Source organism: Chinchilla lanigera, unplaced genomic scaffold (genome assembly GCF_000276665.1).
Source record: "Chinchilla lanigera isolate Chin_1 unplaced genomic scaffold, ChiLan1.0 scaffold00024, whole genome shotgun sequence".
Classification (NCBI taxonomy): domain Eukaryota; kingdom Metazoa; phylum Chordata; class Mammalia; order Rodentia; family Chinchillidae; genus Chinchilla; species Chinchilla lanigera.
In genome coordinates, this window is record NW_004955425.1 from 5853955 (window position 1) to 5870724 (window position 16770).

General features: G+C 41.6%; 1 protein-coding gene across 2 annotated transcripts in view; it reads left to right on the forward strand.

Annotated features, from left to right (window-relative positions):
• The window catches only part of Asah2 (N-acylsphingosine amidohydrolase (non-lysosomal ceramidase) 2), a 91537-nt gene that overhangs the window by 13600 nt on the left and 61167 nt on the right, over nt 1–16770 (forward strand). Inside the window, exons 2-5 of one of the 2 annotated variants that reach the window (XM_005385898.2) lie at nt 5041–5152; nt 7807–7938; nt 11119–11291; nt 12635–12784. In XM_005385898.2, the coding sequence (XP_005385955.1) occupies nt 7812–7938; nt 11119–11291; nt 12635–12784 (450 nt within the window). In that variant the 5' untranslated portion in view covers nt 5041–5152; nt 7807–7811. The remainder of the gene's footprint in view (nt 1–5040; nt 5153–7806; nt 7939–11118; nt 11292–12634; nt 12785–16770) is intronic. The other variant, XM_013514922.1, reaches the window with a different exon arrangement.

Below are 16770 nucleotides of genomic sequence, written 5' to 3' on the forward strand. Positions count from 1 at the left end.
TGAAAACACACAAAACGTACACAGTCTTGGGCATGCACACTTAACCTAATGTAATAATTAACTGTATCCTGTTACAAAATTAGCAGAGATCTGGGCATGGTGTTGCACTCCTATAATCCTAGCACTCGGGAGGCTAACGCAGGAAGATTGCCAAGAGTTCAAGGCCAACTCGGTGAGTTCAAGACCAGCCTGAACTGCATGGCAAGACCCTGTCTCAGCAGATAAACAAACAAACAAGCAGCAGAGAACTTTAAACAAGGTAATTTCTTGTTAAGATCTCTGTTTTTATAAAAAGCAAAATAAATCTCAGAGAGATTCAGGAAACAAATCATAATCTTTCAATTCAAATCCCAGCCCTTCCCCACCCCTCAATGCCTTTTTATCTTTTTCCTTTTTACTGAGGGCAGAAGTAGGGTAAATGTAAAGAGAGAAACTCTGATGTAGTTTTCCCTGTGTGCTGGAAAATGCAGGATTGTCAGCATCTACTTGTATTCTTTGATAGGATTGTGGGTTTTCTGAATTTCTTGGCAAGGGGAGAAGATTGGTGGTGTCCTCTTCTGTCATGCTCTGTTTTCTTCCTGCCCTGCAACTTTGGTTGAATCTGGGACTTCCTTTGGGAACCTGGCCTGCCCGGCTCACTGTGGCATATCCCTTGCTGTAGCCTTAGACTTGGCGCATGATGGGCTCAAAAGTGCTTAAATAAAAAACATACATCCCAACTAGATTGGAAGGGACTGCTGTTCCACGACTTGCTGGTTGAAATAAAGGTTAAACTGAGGCAAGTAGAAAGGTGAATCTTTCCTGAAGTAATTATGGAGCTGTTTTTGGGTTCAAGGAGTTTTTTCTCTCCTGTGCATTATCATGAGATGGTAATCCTCACCCTGCATACTTTAAACTAAGCTTTTTTGGACCTAATAAAACTTATTGTGTCAGACAGCTTGTTACTTTTCAGTTTAAAAATATTCTTAGAGACAACTTGGCATATAATTGAGTCTGATTCTTGGAATGTGAGATTTAGCTTGGACAGGTTCTTTGCTAGAAATAACGGAATCCACTCCAGGAGCTTAAAGAGAAAAGGCTTTATTAAAGGATAGGTAGAGATAACTCTCAGCATCGTGGGGAAGGCTGAAGACAGAGGGTTAAGGATGAGCTCCCAGAAACAGCTCTCCAGGTTAAATCATAGAACTGAGCTGCCTTGGGACAGCCTGCCTTGGTCAAGGTTACAGAAGAAGGAAGCAGACTGCACCGTCAGGGACCAGCTGGTAGGCTGCCATCTGAGAGTCACGCTGCCAAGATCCAACCTAGTACAGTGGATGCCCCATACACCCCTTCTCTCCAAGTGTATCAGTCAGTTCCTAGTCAGAGCCACATCCCAGTACATCTGAAAAGCAGAACCTTAAGCACGTGAGAAAATCAAGGCAAATGGGTGTCCACTTCTGCTCACTAGCTTCTCACATGTGTATTGAGTGAAACACTCCATGATATCTGCCACAGTGTTTTCAACCTACCCTTTGCCTGTCAACCAGCATAGCAAAGAAAGAATTTTATTTCTCATTCAGCTGTCTTCTCATCTCTTCAAACTGTCTATCCACCCATCCATCCATCCATCCAATTTTTGTATTTTTTGTTCTTAAAAAATTCTTCAAAAAGTATAATCACAGTACCTTTATCATGCTAGCACTTTAACAATAATCCCTCAGTACTGGCAAAGCATCTACACAGTATAGAAGTTTCCTAGATTGTCTCATAGCTTCAAAAGGATCAGGCTGTACATAATGTTGGTTTTGGGCTTAAAATACCATTGATTGAGATGTCTCTTAATGCTTTTTTACTCTATAGCTTTTCTCTTCCCTCTTTCCTCTTCTCCCTTCCTCTACTCATCTTATTCTTGCTCTTCTTGCTCACATCTCCACCTCTCCCTCCTGCTCTTGCCCTTCTTTCTTTCCTTCTCCACTGGAGTTTGTTTGTTAAGGAAATGACGTCATGCATTTTACAGAGCTTTCCCCAGCCTGGATTTTGCTTACTGTATCCTCACAGTGCCCTCTGACATATGCTGTTTGTTTTTCCTGTGAACAAGCACTAAGATCTAGAGGCTGCTCCCATGTGGGTTTCACTTTCTGATAAGAATTTTTGAAAGGCAAGGTAAGACTTTCTGTAACCCCATTACACCTGTCATTTCCTCCGCATTTCCTAGCTATAATACTTCCAGGGTGAGAAATTGTCCCTCCTCAACTAATTGACTTTCCCAAAATATGTTTATACAGTAAAAGAAGAGTAATTTTTTATTTCTTACTTTCTCCCTAGTTTTTGGTATCAGTTTTCAGAAAATGAATCGATTCCCTAGCATCTTTTAAAAACTAACTCGGTTAGATTGGTCAAGAAATTCTAGTGTTCTATGCCAGTGAGTAAACTTTGCTTACAATAATCTATGTTTTGTAAATAACTAGAAGAGAAGGGTTTGAAGACAAACTAATGATACACAGTGGGAACATTAGTAACTCTGACTTGGTTAGTACACATTTTATCTGAATTGAAAATCACATTACACTTCATAAGTATGTCCTGTCACTATATATTAATCAAAACATTTAAAAATGTTGAAGGTAATGGCGTGAATAAGTAAATATTAAGCAAGTTTGTGATGCTAGTATTATGACTTAGTGGTTTAAGAGTTGAGATCTGGGAAAAAATCTAGCTTGAATACAGTTTCCTTAGCTGCCTTTAATTTGCAATGGGTAGTTTCTTCCTGTGTGGGAGGGTGCTAACACAGAGAACATGGCTTTGTTCCATCAACTGTAATACGAGTGAACATGTGGACTTTCATACCCCCAGAGGCTGCCATGCCATCACCAGGTCAAGGTGATGTAGATAGTGGTAATCTGATGAAGGGTAAGAGGTCTTATCTAGGGTCCAGAGGCTTGGGCTTGCATTCTACAATAACCCCTGCCAAACCATGCTCACTTTTAACCTTCTTTTTTTCTTCTATAAACTACTTATCTTTCTGTGCCTATTTCCTCATCTATAAAAAGCACAGAGTATACGGATGTGAGTGAATATTTGAGGTAGAGAAGGGCAGTTAGCTTATGCTTGGTAACAAGATTTATGTGAGTGTCCCTCAGGCAGACACAAAATACACACACAACCTAGAATATCTGCGCTGACTCTATCTTCATCTCACCCTAGTGTAGTCTTGTATCTGGCTGTCAGAGCAGCTCTTTTAAAGGGCACCATGTCTCCTAGGCCCAACATCTTTCCTCCTCTGCCACAAGTGGAATCTCCATGATTCTCACCCCTTTATTGATCGGATAGGGGCCTTCAAATGTTAGCTCAGAGCAGTGGTACATTATCTAACCTACTGACCACTGGTTAAAGTGGTGCTGTCTGACTGGATTGGGTGTCACCCTTGAGCAGGACTGTTTGAAAGGGCCTGTTGTGGTTTAGATCTACAATCACCCTAAAAGCCTTGTGTGCGGGGAAGAGGATTTGATCACGGGAGGTTCCAGCTAACTTGCTGTTAGTGGAAGGTGGACTGGCTGCAGGGGAGTCACTGTGGTTTTGACCTGGAAGAGTGGATCTTCCTTCCTCATCTCTCCCTTCTCTCTGCTTCCTGGCTACCACGACATGAGCAGCTTTCCTTTGCAGCAGACCCATTCTGTGTTTGAGGTGGCCAACTGTGCAATGAATCCTCTAAAAATTGCGAGCCCCAATAAGTCTCTCCTCTTTTAAACTGTAGGCGTCCTGTATTGTATAGCAGCAATGAGAAAGTGACTAAGACAAGGCCACAGTGTGGCTCCTTTTTCTGATGAATGAGAAACCCCAAGAGGTCTGGAGGAGGCCGTGAGTCAGCCTGGAGGCTCCCACTGCAAAGGAGGAGAACGAGAGAAGGAAACCCAGCGGCACTTCACTAGTGGACCGTTTTCATCTATCCAGTATCTCTTCCATCTTGATTTCATTTGGGAAAACTGTCCTTCCCTCTGTACATGTTCTTATTAAGATTTTCACTGAAGTTTTCTCAAAGGCAAGGGTCAGTAAATGACCTGAGGTGGGCTAGCCAGAATCCAACCCTGGGGGGAGCAACTCAGAGAACTACGGTACCTGAGAAGCGTCCATCTCAACGGCAGTGCTGCAGAGAGATGGTCCCACAGCCTTGATCCTATCTCTAGATATACAGAGCCTTCCTGATTTCTGGCCTTCCTGAGCTTGATCTTAGCTTTTTTTGCCATAAATTTGCCTGCTCTACCCACCTTAAATTAGATAGATTTATTTTCTGTTGCTTGTAACCTAGGATTCTACATAGTCAATATCAAAATTGGTTACTACCGTGATTTAACCCATTTCCTTCAGTAGGAGCTGAAAAACATCTGAGATGCATTAGTAATGACCTCGCCAAAGGCATTTATAGCTCTAGTATTTCAACTGGAACTTTAGGGGCTGGTCTCTTTTTTCACTCTGCAAAGAATTTAACAGCCTATATAAGTGGGATTCTGGAGACCTGCGAGTTACTAGGAAACATAAACAAATAAACAAACAAGCAGGAGAGTCGGCACATTTCTTGTTTTCTTTGTCTCTTGTGGGCCACTGTTTCTCATACTATTTGGTAGAATACATTCTCTATGAGAAGGAAAGACATTTTATTTTCCCCGTTACAAAATGATGAATGGCTATTTCAGAAAACACCAAGAGGCAAAAAGACGAAAACCAAAACCATCCATCACCAGATAATTACTTCTTAATATTTTACTGGCTTTTTTTTTTTTGTGTGTGTGTGTGTGTGAGAGAGAGAGAGAGAGTGCGAGAGAGCGCTCTGGATTGCTGGCTTTCAGGCTTTCCACAGAACTTGTTATGCCGGAAGAGTTGTATAAGGTTTGAAATGACCTTCAGTCTAGGAGGCCTTCTGCAATTTCTGTCTCCAACAACAGTTGTCCTGGGAGAATTTGCACATTAACCTTTTTTTTATCAATACACTTTAATCTTATCCTGGTACCAAGCCTACAAAGGTATGCTAATGTCCTGGATGTGACTATAAAACTCTTTCTTCAGCAGGTTTCCAAGTGCTGAGACGTCTAAGCCCAGCAATGTGCGAAGGGAACCAGGTTCTGAAGAGCGCTTTGCTTTACTAGAATACAGATACTCTCCTGAGTAGTAGAATCAGGTAAGAATGATTGTTTTGTTGGAGAGGGAGGGAAGAAAGGGAAGCAAGAGTCACCTTACTGTGTCAGAGATCTTGAGAAAATCTTAAAGCTTCCGCTTAATTTTCATAGCTTTCAAAACCCAGTTTTCCAAATTGTTACTTTTTACTGACACCTTGAAAAGCAGGGACTCCAGTGTGATAAACGATATGTTAAATAGCTTGCTATTGTGTCACTAGAGTCTCATCACTGAGCTTGTAGGTTGTGACAGATTAAGTGGGAATAATTATGAAATCTAGAATCACTTCAGATGTAATCATGGGCTCAGCTCTTGAAGGTGCATTTACATTCTGCTTCGTGCTCAAGTTCACATTTTAATCTTCAAGGAGAAATAACTAGTGCTGACCTACATTCTGATTTCACTAAAGGTGATGGTAAAGTTAGCCAACATAGTTTCAAAAGATTATTAATGTCTTGGTTGCAATTGTGGCAGCTAAACTGAGTGGTGAAATGTGTGTGGTAGATCATTCAAGTCTGAGGAAGAGGTAGAAATTTTTATGTAGAATCAAATGCCATTGTTGTCTTATCTAGAAGGTTGGCAGTGGTTATCCGTTTGGTAGAGCAAAAACTAGCCAAAAAAAAAAAAAATCTATGTATCTCTATAGCTATATACAGTATATAACAAAATTAAATTTCATGTAATAAAAGTACATATACATATATAAATTTGTACCACCAATTTGATACACAGGCTGGTATTGCATGACTACATTTACACACACAGTCTTTGTGTTGATGCTGTGGGTTTGGGACATCCAGTTGTTGGTCATCTTGGCTTGGAAGAAGGCTCATAGAAAATAAAGCCTTAAACAGGAACTGGTGTAATGGTTTTGAAGTTTTCTGTGGGAAAGCAGCTACAGTCTAATACGTCCTTTTAGTTATCAAACTTTTAGAAGTATGTCTTTGGTGTGCTTTGGGATTCCTGGGACTGATGATAGAAGTTGGGAGGAAGACACCAGTGGAACTAGTTTTGTCCTAAATTTGAGATTGTGGTGATTGTGGTGGCGATAAAAGGATGAGGAAAGTTTTCCAGTACCCAGGAGATGTAAGGAGATGTCCAGTATCTCTGATCAACCTCATTCTGTCCTACCTCTGAAGAGTTTGCTGTCATATTGATGTTTTACCTCTAGACCTAGGATTGCAAAATCAAATGCCTGCATAGAGCAGGACCTGATTTAATGGGATAAGGCCGGCTGGTGATTAGCACATTGTGATTAGCACATTGAAGAGTGCTTGCTCTACCCAAACAGAACAGTAGCTGCTGCCATATTTTGACTGTGAGAGAAAATGTGAACTTTCAGATTTATAAATGCAAACTCTATCTTTACAATGAAACTATACAAATTGTCTTTTAATTTTTCAAGTAGGTGAAATTGAAACAAAACAAAAGGTTGCTTGGGCCATGATGTTTAGCAACATCACAGGCACAAGGTCGAGGAAAGGTCCTGGAATCCCAAGTGCATATTATTGCTCAGATATCCTAATGCACGAGTTAGGAAAATGGACTTTGAAGATCTCATCTCTGACTCTGATCATCCCTTAGCATTAGCTTCTTATAATTCCTCTTTCAAAGACAGGGGCACCGAGTCTTTGTTACTCTGAAACCTAATGATAAGCGCTAGCATTTTGAACACTTACTACATCCTGTGGAAGAAAGTAAGTGTTACTTGCATCATATCATCTTATTTTTAGAGAAAATCTATGAGCCACGCTCTAGAATTATCATCGTATCCCTATTTGGAGATGGAGAAACAGATTGAGTATTGAAGGAGGATTTCCTAAGGTGATCCAGTCAGTGGCAGGAGTGAGACTTAAGCTGGAATTAGATTTCAGTTTCTAACCACTATATTATACTTCTTATTGCAGTACATGAGATTTTTAGCTTTCATAGCCCCCCTCTGAAAGCTGATTTCTCAAAAACATTGAGAGGAACCTATAAAAAGTGCATTTACACAGCATAGAATGCAACACGAGTGGGATAATTCTGATCACCGAAAGAGAAATTTTAGTAACACCTGAGACTAGAAATGCCAACCCCCTCTCCTATATCCTCTCCTCACCAGGTAATAATTGAAAATTAGTACACAAAGACCAAAGTTATAGGCTTCAGCCTCCATCTGGAGAAGATAATTTTGCTAAGGACATGGAGTATAGCTCTAACCCCAGTCACTTTTCTCCTGCACACAGCAGTGTGTGTGTAGCAAGCATCTTTTCTGGCAGCATTCCTGGCCCCGGCCTATGTGCAGACCCATCAGCAGCCATCACTGTCATAAAGGAAGCAGTACCCTTGAGTCAAGAGGAGGAAATAGATTTAACTCAGCTGCCAGAGCCAAGTCCTAGGTGGTGGTTGCAGGAGGAGTGTTGTGCTGTGGTTTGCAACCATACTCGCACCTTCTCAGAATGTGTTGTGATTGGCTGGGCTTGGCTGTCATGGGCTTGAAATATGGAGCTAGAGGTAGGTGCGCTCTACTTCCCAGCCTTGGTGGAGTCTGTTAATTAATATGAGAGCGCTAATTTCTATTACCCTTGGGCAGTTTGAAGTGCATGCATTTTAATTTGTGACTTGGCCTTTTTCTTCCTCTCTCATGTTTCTTCTTCCATTTCTGCTTCATCTCAGGAGAAATGGCGAAGCGCACCTTCTCCATGCTGGAGACATTCCTGATTTTCCTCCTTGTGATGATGACTGCCATCACTGTGGCACTTCTCAGCCTCTTGTTTATCACCAGTGGGACCATTGAAAACCACAAAGGCAAGTGTCACTGGCCCTCTGGGATACTTTTGCTACATCTGCAGAAAATTTTTTGATTACTGGGGATATCAAGACAAGATGTCTGCTGATAGCTCAGTGTGTACTTCAGTGGTTTGGATGGCCATCTTTGTTTCCTTTAATTACTCTTCTTGCATTGATAGCAATTTTTATCAAGTTTACCTTTGCTCTCAAGTAGCCTATTAAAAAGCACATGACCATATTTGCCTTTAGCTTTTCCATCAACTTAAGCACAAATCAAGATTGTTCAGAGCCCAGCAATATCAGCTTTTGCTCCCAGCCTCTACTCTTTCCCTTTATTTCCTTGTTGGCATCATTGTTTCCTGGAGACAGAAGAAGAACAAAATATTTGGTCTGTGGAAATATCATACCACAGTGATATATGTGCACCCATGTTCACAGCAACATAATTTGTCTTAGCTAAATCTTGGGAATAACCCAAATGCCCATCAGCTGAGGAATGGATAAAAAGATGTGGTATTTTTATACAATGGAGTATTGTTCAGCTGTAAAAAAGATAAACTCAAGGCTTTTATAGGTAAATGGATGCAACTAGAGACCATACTCATAAGTGAACTAAATAGGACCCACATGTGTAAACATCATATTGTCTCCTTAGTTTAAGAACCTGAAAGAGTAAATAAAACCCCAAACATACAATAGATAATATGAAAGGGAAAGAAATTGCTCAAAGGAAGGAACAACTGGGATGAGGGACAGAAGAAAAAGAAAGAAAGAAGGAAGGGTGCATATATATACATACATACATACATATACATATATAGGGATAGCTAGGATAACTGTACTGCTGATGGCTGGTAGATTATTGAAAGCTTTAAAGAAGCAAGCCTCAGTCTCAAATCCTTATGCAGGGCAATCAAGCTCTGTAAATAATGTAGAGTGAAGAGAGAACAGTATAGGAGCAGGTGCAGTTCTGCAGAAGGGGGTCTACTCTCCTGAGTGCTTGTTGTCCCAGTGTTTCATGGTCTTAGATCTCCTGAATTTTGAAGAGAACTTGAAAACTGGGATATTTTTGTGTGTGCTATTAGAAACAAATGTAATTTTGAAACTATGTGGAATACATCTACAGGTAAAACTGGTAGTGGGTCTATGATATACATAGTCTCTGTTCAGTGTTAAGGTACATACTTGTGAACTGAGAAGACAGGTAGGGATTGTGTGCTTTGACCAAAGTGAAGGGAGAGGTGGCTTCAGACAAAATGAGATGGAGAGGGACTCTCCCCCACCCCCTCCATACTAGGGATCAAACCCAGGGAAGCTACCCTACTGAGCTCCACCTCCAGTACTTGTTATTTTTCATTCTGAGACAAAATCTTGCCAACTTGCCCAGGCTGGACTTGAAATTGTGATCCTCCTGTCCTACCCTCTCAAGTAGCTGGGATTACAGGCATGTGTCAACACTCCCAGCTCAGAGGTGGAATTTTTAAAATTAGTTTTTTCTTTTGTGGCCTCTTCTCTTTCCCAGCATATTCTCTATCATGTCCTGGCTCAGGACTTAGTTTTAGCTCCCAAAATTAGAGACTCAGGGAGGTTACTAATAATTATACTCATAGTATCTCACAGTAGTAATTACTCTGGTTTATTTGTATGGAACAATATAGTAGGGCTCTATACCATTTTCTCATCACAAAACTCCTATAGAGGCAGGAATTTGTAGTTAGTTATAGTGCCCTTTCACAGATGGGAGACTGAGAATTCGAGATTGTGAAGAAGTTGCCCATGGCTATGTGCTAGGTTTGGCTTTAGTTGGTATCACATTTCTGTGTTGGTAGCTGTGAGGCAAAATCAGAAATATTGCTTCTCTCCTTGCAATATTTGATGTTGAGTAGAAAATGTGGATCTGGGGATAGGACAGGTTTTAACTTCACATAGAATTTGGTGGAAAAAGCATTAGATTGTGCGTAAAGACCTGGTTTGGGCACCTGACTCATGTTCTTTATGAAATCTTACTTAGGTCACTTCTTCAAGTTTTATTTTCCTTGTCAGTAAAATATTTTTTTTTGTTTGTTGGTTTTTGTTTTTTTTTTCTGGTACTGGGAATTGAACTCATGACCTTGCACTTGCCAGGCAGGCGCTGTGCTGCTGAGCTAAATCCCCAGCCCCTTGTAAAATATTTTTAGCTCCGAAATGTTAGAATCCCAGAAGTTAGCTGTAATTCCTTTGATACTTTGTGACCACTAATGCCTTGTCACACTGACTGCTCTTAGGTATTGTTTGGGGCTTGAAATAAACAAACAAACAAGCAAACAGATATATATTATGTATATATTATAAATAATATCTAAATATGTAAAGAAAATGAAAGCTGTGTAGCAGCCATTGTTCTAAGGTTTAAAATGTACCAGCACATTTGTTGTTCAAAAGAACCCCAGAAAGCATTTATATTGTGTCCATTACATAAATGAGAAAACTGGGACAAAATAAGTAAGGCAATTTGTTTGATTACTGGTAGAGTAGGATTTCAAACTCAGGCAATTTGTTTTTAACATTTGCCTCTTGATCGGAATGTCACTGTGCCTCCTTGACATTCGTGTGTGTTTAAAATACAATCTGTGTGCACACACACGCCCCTGTGGGTATGACAGTGATTAAAGTGGGATCACATCCCCAAGTTCACAGGGATCCAACGGCACTGCCAAAAGTCTCTAGAAGACCAAGAAGAACCAGAGCACAGCAGACACAGCTGTGGCGTCCGTGTGAAGGCAGTAGTGGAAACGGGCCGGTGGAGAGGAATGGAGTGAGGGGTCTGCAGAAAGAAAATGGAGGGAACAAGTTGCCAGAGTTTGGATTTAGCGGGTTGTATGGTGGGAATCTGGGATCTGTTTTGTTTCTTTGAAACAGAAAAGCAGGGGACGCAAATGGCATGAGTGAGTGTGACGACGAAGCACTCATGATGGGAAGTTGGAGGATATTTCACAAAGGCCTAGAACTGTTAGTCTTAAACATCTCTAGTCCAGGAAGAAGATCCTACTTCGAATCATGATTTTAAACAAGTTTATGTGATGTTTTTCAGTGTGTATCTTATTATCAGAGAATGGACACAGATTTTTTTTCCTTAGAAACCTGAACCTATGTATTTTAATGGAAGCAGACAATTAAGCCTATTGAGTTATTGTTCTCAAATATCTTACTCTGTTTTAGATTCAGGAAGCCATGATTTCTTAACCACTCAACACACCCCAGCAAGCGAGTGTCCCACAGCCACCCACGCCTCTTCAGCGACCCCAGAGCCTCCTCTCTTTCAGAACTTCAGTGGCTACCATATTGGTGTTGGGCGAGCTGACTGCACAGGACAAGTATCAGACATCAATTTGGTAGGTAAATGATTTTCTTCAGGAGAAACAAATAGATTTTGTTATTTTGCTTCCTGCATTCATCCCTGACTATTACATCATCATCTCCTAGCTTTTCAATGGACTCTGCCGTCTAGCACAAAGAATAGCATCCTATAAGGAAGAGGAAAGCTTTTAGTCAACCCAACTCCTTTGTTTTTTCTTAAAAATTTTTTTTTTGATTTTTTTTTTCCAGTACCAGGAATCGAACTCATGACCTTGCTCTTGCCAGGCAGGCACTGTGCTGCTGAACTAAATCCCCAGCCCCAGCCACAACTCCTTTGAAAAGTGAATTGATCAATCAGTATGAGTAGAGCTGTGAGCTCAAGACTTCTTTATTATAGGGTTTTGTCAAGACAAACCAGAAAATCTGTGAATTGAAGGTTTAAGGCTTTAAATCTCTCACTTGAAAAATGCAAGTGACTGCAGTTAAAATTGGGAATCTAGTGTTGGCCAACATCAAGCAACTTCTGTGGGTCAGGGTAGTGTGCTGTCTGCCGGCATGTAACCTTTTGGGTAGTTCCTACTGGAAATGCCTAGATAGAAATGCTTATTTATGTCAGCACCTCCCTAGGGAACCACAGTTTGATATTGTCAGATGGGATTTGTTTTCACTTAGCAATTAATCTTAGATTCTAATTGTTCCAAGCTGTCTGATCTAAAAAGTTCTCTGGCAATGTGAACCCTAAATGAACACTCTCAAGAGGGGAAGGCCGACAGGGGAGGGGTGTTCTAAAGACCTGAGTATAATTTTGATGTGTGAGTTTTATGACGTGGCCAATGCAGGGGCTTGGAGTTGGCCTATGTGACTGATTTGGCTGAACTCCGTGAGCAGTAATGTGGTAAAAGCCAAGATGGCATTTTCCTCAGAAAAAAGAAATCACACACTAAACAACCAACACGGAGGCATGTCCAGTCTTCATGATGTTCCTCAGCCGTGTGGAGCTTGAAGAAGAAAAACAGGAAAAAACTTCCATTTCAAAGAACAGAGAGGCCCCCAAAGGCCCAGAGTGTAATAATCATTATTCCGAAATTCTATCCCAAGCCACATCAGCCCCCTCCCTGCCCTAATGCATGAGAACACATTCTGCCAGTCTGACCCATCCTGTGCCTTCACATTTTTCTGCAAGATTTAAGTTTCTATTATTATTTGGTGTATTTATTTATTTATATTTTGGAAAATACATTTCATCGCACCTGGAGCCACAGTATCATATAGATTTTATCTTTGTCTCTCTGAAGAAGTCTATTCTTGTACATTTGTGCCTGGCTGCTGGTATCACGGGAGAGAGACAGAATGGCCCTGAGTCTCGTTTTCTCTTTAGATGGGCTATGCCAAAGCTGGTCAGAACGCACAAGGCCTGCTCACGCGGTTGTACAGTCGTGCTTTCGTCATGGCGGAGCCTGATGGGTCAAATCGAGTAGCTTTTGTCAGCATTGACATCGGCATGGTGTCCCAGCGCCTCAGGCTGGAGGTAAGTAATTCAAAGGTGAAAGACGTAGCACGATTTGAAGAAAAGTCTGTGGGTCAAGGCGACTGGAATTAAGCACTCCTGGTTTCTCACCAGTGAGTTTCTATTGCCTTCAGCAGTTTGATCTTGCCAGTCCAGCAGACAGTTGTACAAGGAAAATGATCTTCATCATTGCATCTAAGTAATCTTGATCAAAACTGTTTTGGGTAGAAGTTTCTTATGTTCCAGGTAACCTTCCTATATATTTGCTCATTTAATCATAGAATGCCTATTAGTCACTAATCTCCTATCAAGTTCTTAGACAATTGAGAATAGTTGCAAGGAGTTAGTGATTAAGAGTAAAAATGCAACACTGATCATGTCAGCCATGGCTTGGTAAGTGTGGAAACTAGGAGAAAAGCCCATGGGGATTAAATGTGTTGCTCTGGTTGTGTTTGTATTGTTACCATCTGGCTGGTGGGTTCTTCTCTCAACCCAGAAAGAACTGCAAAGCAGAGAGTCAAAAGCAGACTGAGAAATTATTGTAGCGCAAAAGCAGAAGGCAGCATTTATTGTAGAGCCCTCGGTTACTGAACCTGGTGGGGTGGGCTGAATATGTTGTCAAAGTGATTTTGTTGAGGGATTTTTATACACAAAAAAGATGGGGCTGGGGATTTGGCTCAGCGGCACAGCACCTGCCTGGCAAGTGCAAGGTCCTGAGTTCGATTCCTGGTACCGGAAAACAAAAACAAAAACAACAACAACAACAAAAAAGAATACATCTCAGCCAATTTGAGATCAACCTGTAAGCAGGAGCTTGATTTAGACGTGGGCCAATAGGAACTCGGGGCATGTACCGGGCATACTTTTGTAAGCACCTTTAATTGTAACTTTAAACAGAACAGAGACATTCTTCAGAGAGGTCTGACTTATTTTGGAGCAAGAAAATGTCGCCTATTCAGTGAGGCCTTTGTTTGTTGAGCCTCCAGTGCCCTGGCCTTGGCTGTCATGTCCGTCACTGACTCTTTCCTGCTCCCTCCTAGGCGTGGCTGTTTTTCCCGGGCTGTCTGTCCGCTCTGTAACACTCTTGGTCAGGACATGTCCCACGCTCCCCTCCCCTGAGTGTCACTCTGAGAAATCCCCTCCTCTTCCCGCAGGGTCCTGCGCATCCTCAACATCATGCTTTACAGAAACTGCTCGTGTAGGTAACTGTTGGGTACTCCTTGTTAGGTTAGGACAATGAGGGCCAAGCCTTAGGGAGCAGAACCTAAGCCCAGCCGCACCAGCGTGAAGGGCTAGTGGTTCATTCTCCCAGGTGTCTGTTATCTCCTGCTTCATTTCCCCCCTCCAAGGATGTGCCAATACTGCTGGAGGAAGGGCGAGGTCTTTTGTTATCTCCCTGTTTCAGTTGGAGTTTGAAATTTTCTGTAACGAAGATTATGAAACATCAACTCTCTTAATCTTTAAACTCTACTATAGAATTTGCCAGATTTTTCTATGACTTTCTCCAAATTTAGACTTTGTTACCCACCTTTGGGGACCACTGAGCTTAGTAGAAAAATACTTGGACACTCCTAGGGGTCTGTGGCCTGTAAAGATCAGAGAGAGAGAGAGAGAGAGACAGAGAGAGACAGAGACAGAGAGATGGAGAGATGGAAAAAAAGAGAAATAAAGAGAAAGAGAAGGAGAGAGGATAGGGAGGGAGAGAAGGAAGCAGGCTAGCATAAAGTAATAGACAAGGACTTTCAGTTCTACCTAAGTTAAATTTGAAGCCCTCATCCAGCCCCATTTCTCTGTCTACAGTTAGATCACAAGCAGTGAATGTGCTCCGTTAATGCTCACAGATCCATGAATGTGAGAAAGCACAGAGGCGGGAGCCCCACTCAGAACAACCACCGCGAATGTGGGCTGTGCGCTGCCCTGTGTCAGCCCCACCTAATAAACACTGCTGGGTGAAGGGGCTGGTGAGGTGCGATGAGGGGTCTAAGGCATCACTGCAGTACCCCCCGTCCTGGCAGTGAAGAGGAAGCATCTCCTCCGTGGAAAAGGAGCTTTCCTCCCTCCCATGCTTACAACCAGACACTGAGGGTTATCCTCATATTATGGAAACAAGGTAACTGTGTCTTAAGAAGGTCAGTAACTTTCTAAAATTCAGACAGATTAGACTTGGGTTTTAAGCACGTATGCACCTAACTCCAGAACCCATGTTTTTAAAAGAGATTCTATTTTTTAGAAAGTAAAATGCCTGTATCACTTGCCTTTTGCAAGGTATTTTGTCACTACAGGGGAGACGCAGCTACGTGAGTCACACCCAGTGCCCGTGAGGTCCCTATCGGGCTGAGGCGCAGGAGGACGAACTGTAACAGAAACACAGTTAACTCACCGAAGTAACGTTCAGTGATGCATTACTATTTATAATTTATCCCAGGGTATAGTGCTCAAAGCAACAAATGCCGTTACACCACATGGTCTGTGGGTAAGAGATTCAGGACCGAGTTGGCTAAGTGGTTGTGTTAGGTTCGCTTACAGTCAAGATGACGGCAAAGAATGTGGAAATCTGTAGTGTGACTCAGGCTGCGGGATCCTTCCTGCAAGGTTCACCCCTGTGGTTGTTGGCAGAAAGCCTGTTTCCTAATCCCTTTCCCTTCTGGGTTCCCTCAGAGTAAGTGACCCAAGACAAACAGCAAGGAACAAGTCACAGTGCTTTTTATAACTGTGATTCATTACTCTTACTCTTAATGATTCCATTACTCTGATTCCATTACTTTCACCCTATTCTGTTAAGCAGCTCACTAGGTCCAGCCTACTTAAAGGTAAGAAATTTAAGCTTTAACTCTTAGAGGGAGAAGTGTCACAGAATTTGTGAACATACAGTTTTTTAAGACCATCATCACTTGGTAATTCAGGAAATGGAATTAGGAAAGTATTTTCATAATGGAAGTAACTCGAGGGCAGAATTTGAAATGGTTAAAATGGGCAGGGAGAGAGATCAGACTGAAGGGACAGCGTGCACACATAGAAGTGCAAAGGAGGGACTTAGATACTTTTGTAGGGAACAGAGGAGTTCTGTTAGGACGTGTGGGGACACAGTTAGAGATGTATCTGGAAGGTGTGTATTGGTCATAATTGTGGAGGGCCTGGGGTGCCAGGTTGTTTTTAACTTTGTGAATGGGAGTCTCACAGAACTTTTCTATGTGATATGGTGGAGTGATGTGAACACAGTTTTGCTTTAGGATAATCGATTAGAATAAACTGGAACTAGAGGTGAGGACATGAGCAGATTCTTTAGTATTGAGGCACTGTAGATGGGGGTCTAGTTATGAAAACAGTAATCATACCAAGTATTTCAGACAAAGGGCATTTAATACAGAAGAGCTTTAGAAGGCATTGGAGGTCTGAAAGAACAACAAACAGAAACGAGAGCTGCAGGAAGGATTATTAAACATTGCCTGACAATCTTATCTGCATCGTTTGAGGTTGGCATAGAGGCCTTCAGTGGGATGGCAAGAGACCTCACTGTGATAGGAGATGAAATTAAATGCTAATGAGATTTGTGGAAGAATGAATGTAAAAGCTTACATATAGTACTCATGATAATCCAAGTACTGTTTTATAAATAAATGAATATATATAGTTTATATGTGCATAGATAAACTTACTAAAATCTTGAAACAACTCTATGGGGGGAGTTCTAATATTATGTGATTAGATGAATTAGGAAACCAAGTTGAAGAGGATGGAGTGACTTATCCAAGGTTACATAGGGAGGGACTGTTAGAATTGGCACTGAAACTTTGAGCGTTCTTGGTGTTATGTTCATTATCACTCCGCTATTCTGCTTTTCTGAGGAACCAAAGACAGCTCTGACTGGGAATTCTGGGGACAGTAGAATAAACAGAAGTCATGCTTGCTTAAGCAGTACATATACTAAAACTGGAACAATACAGAGAAGATTAGCATGGGCCCCGTGCAAGGATGACATACAAAGTGGTGAAGTGTTTCACATTTTT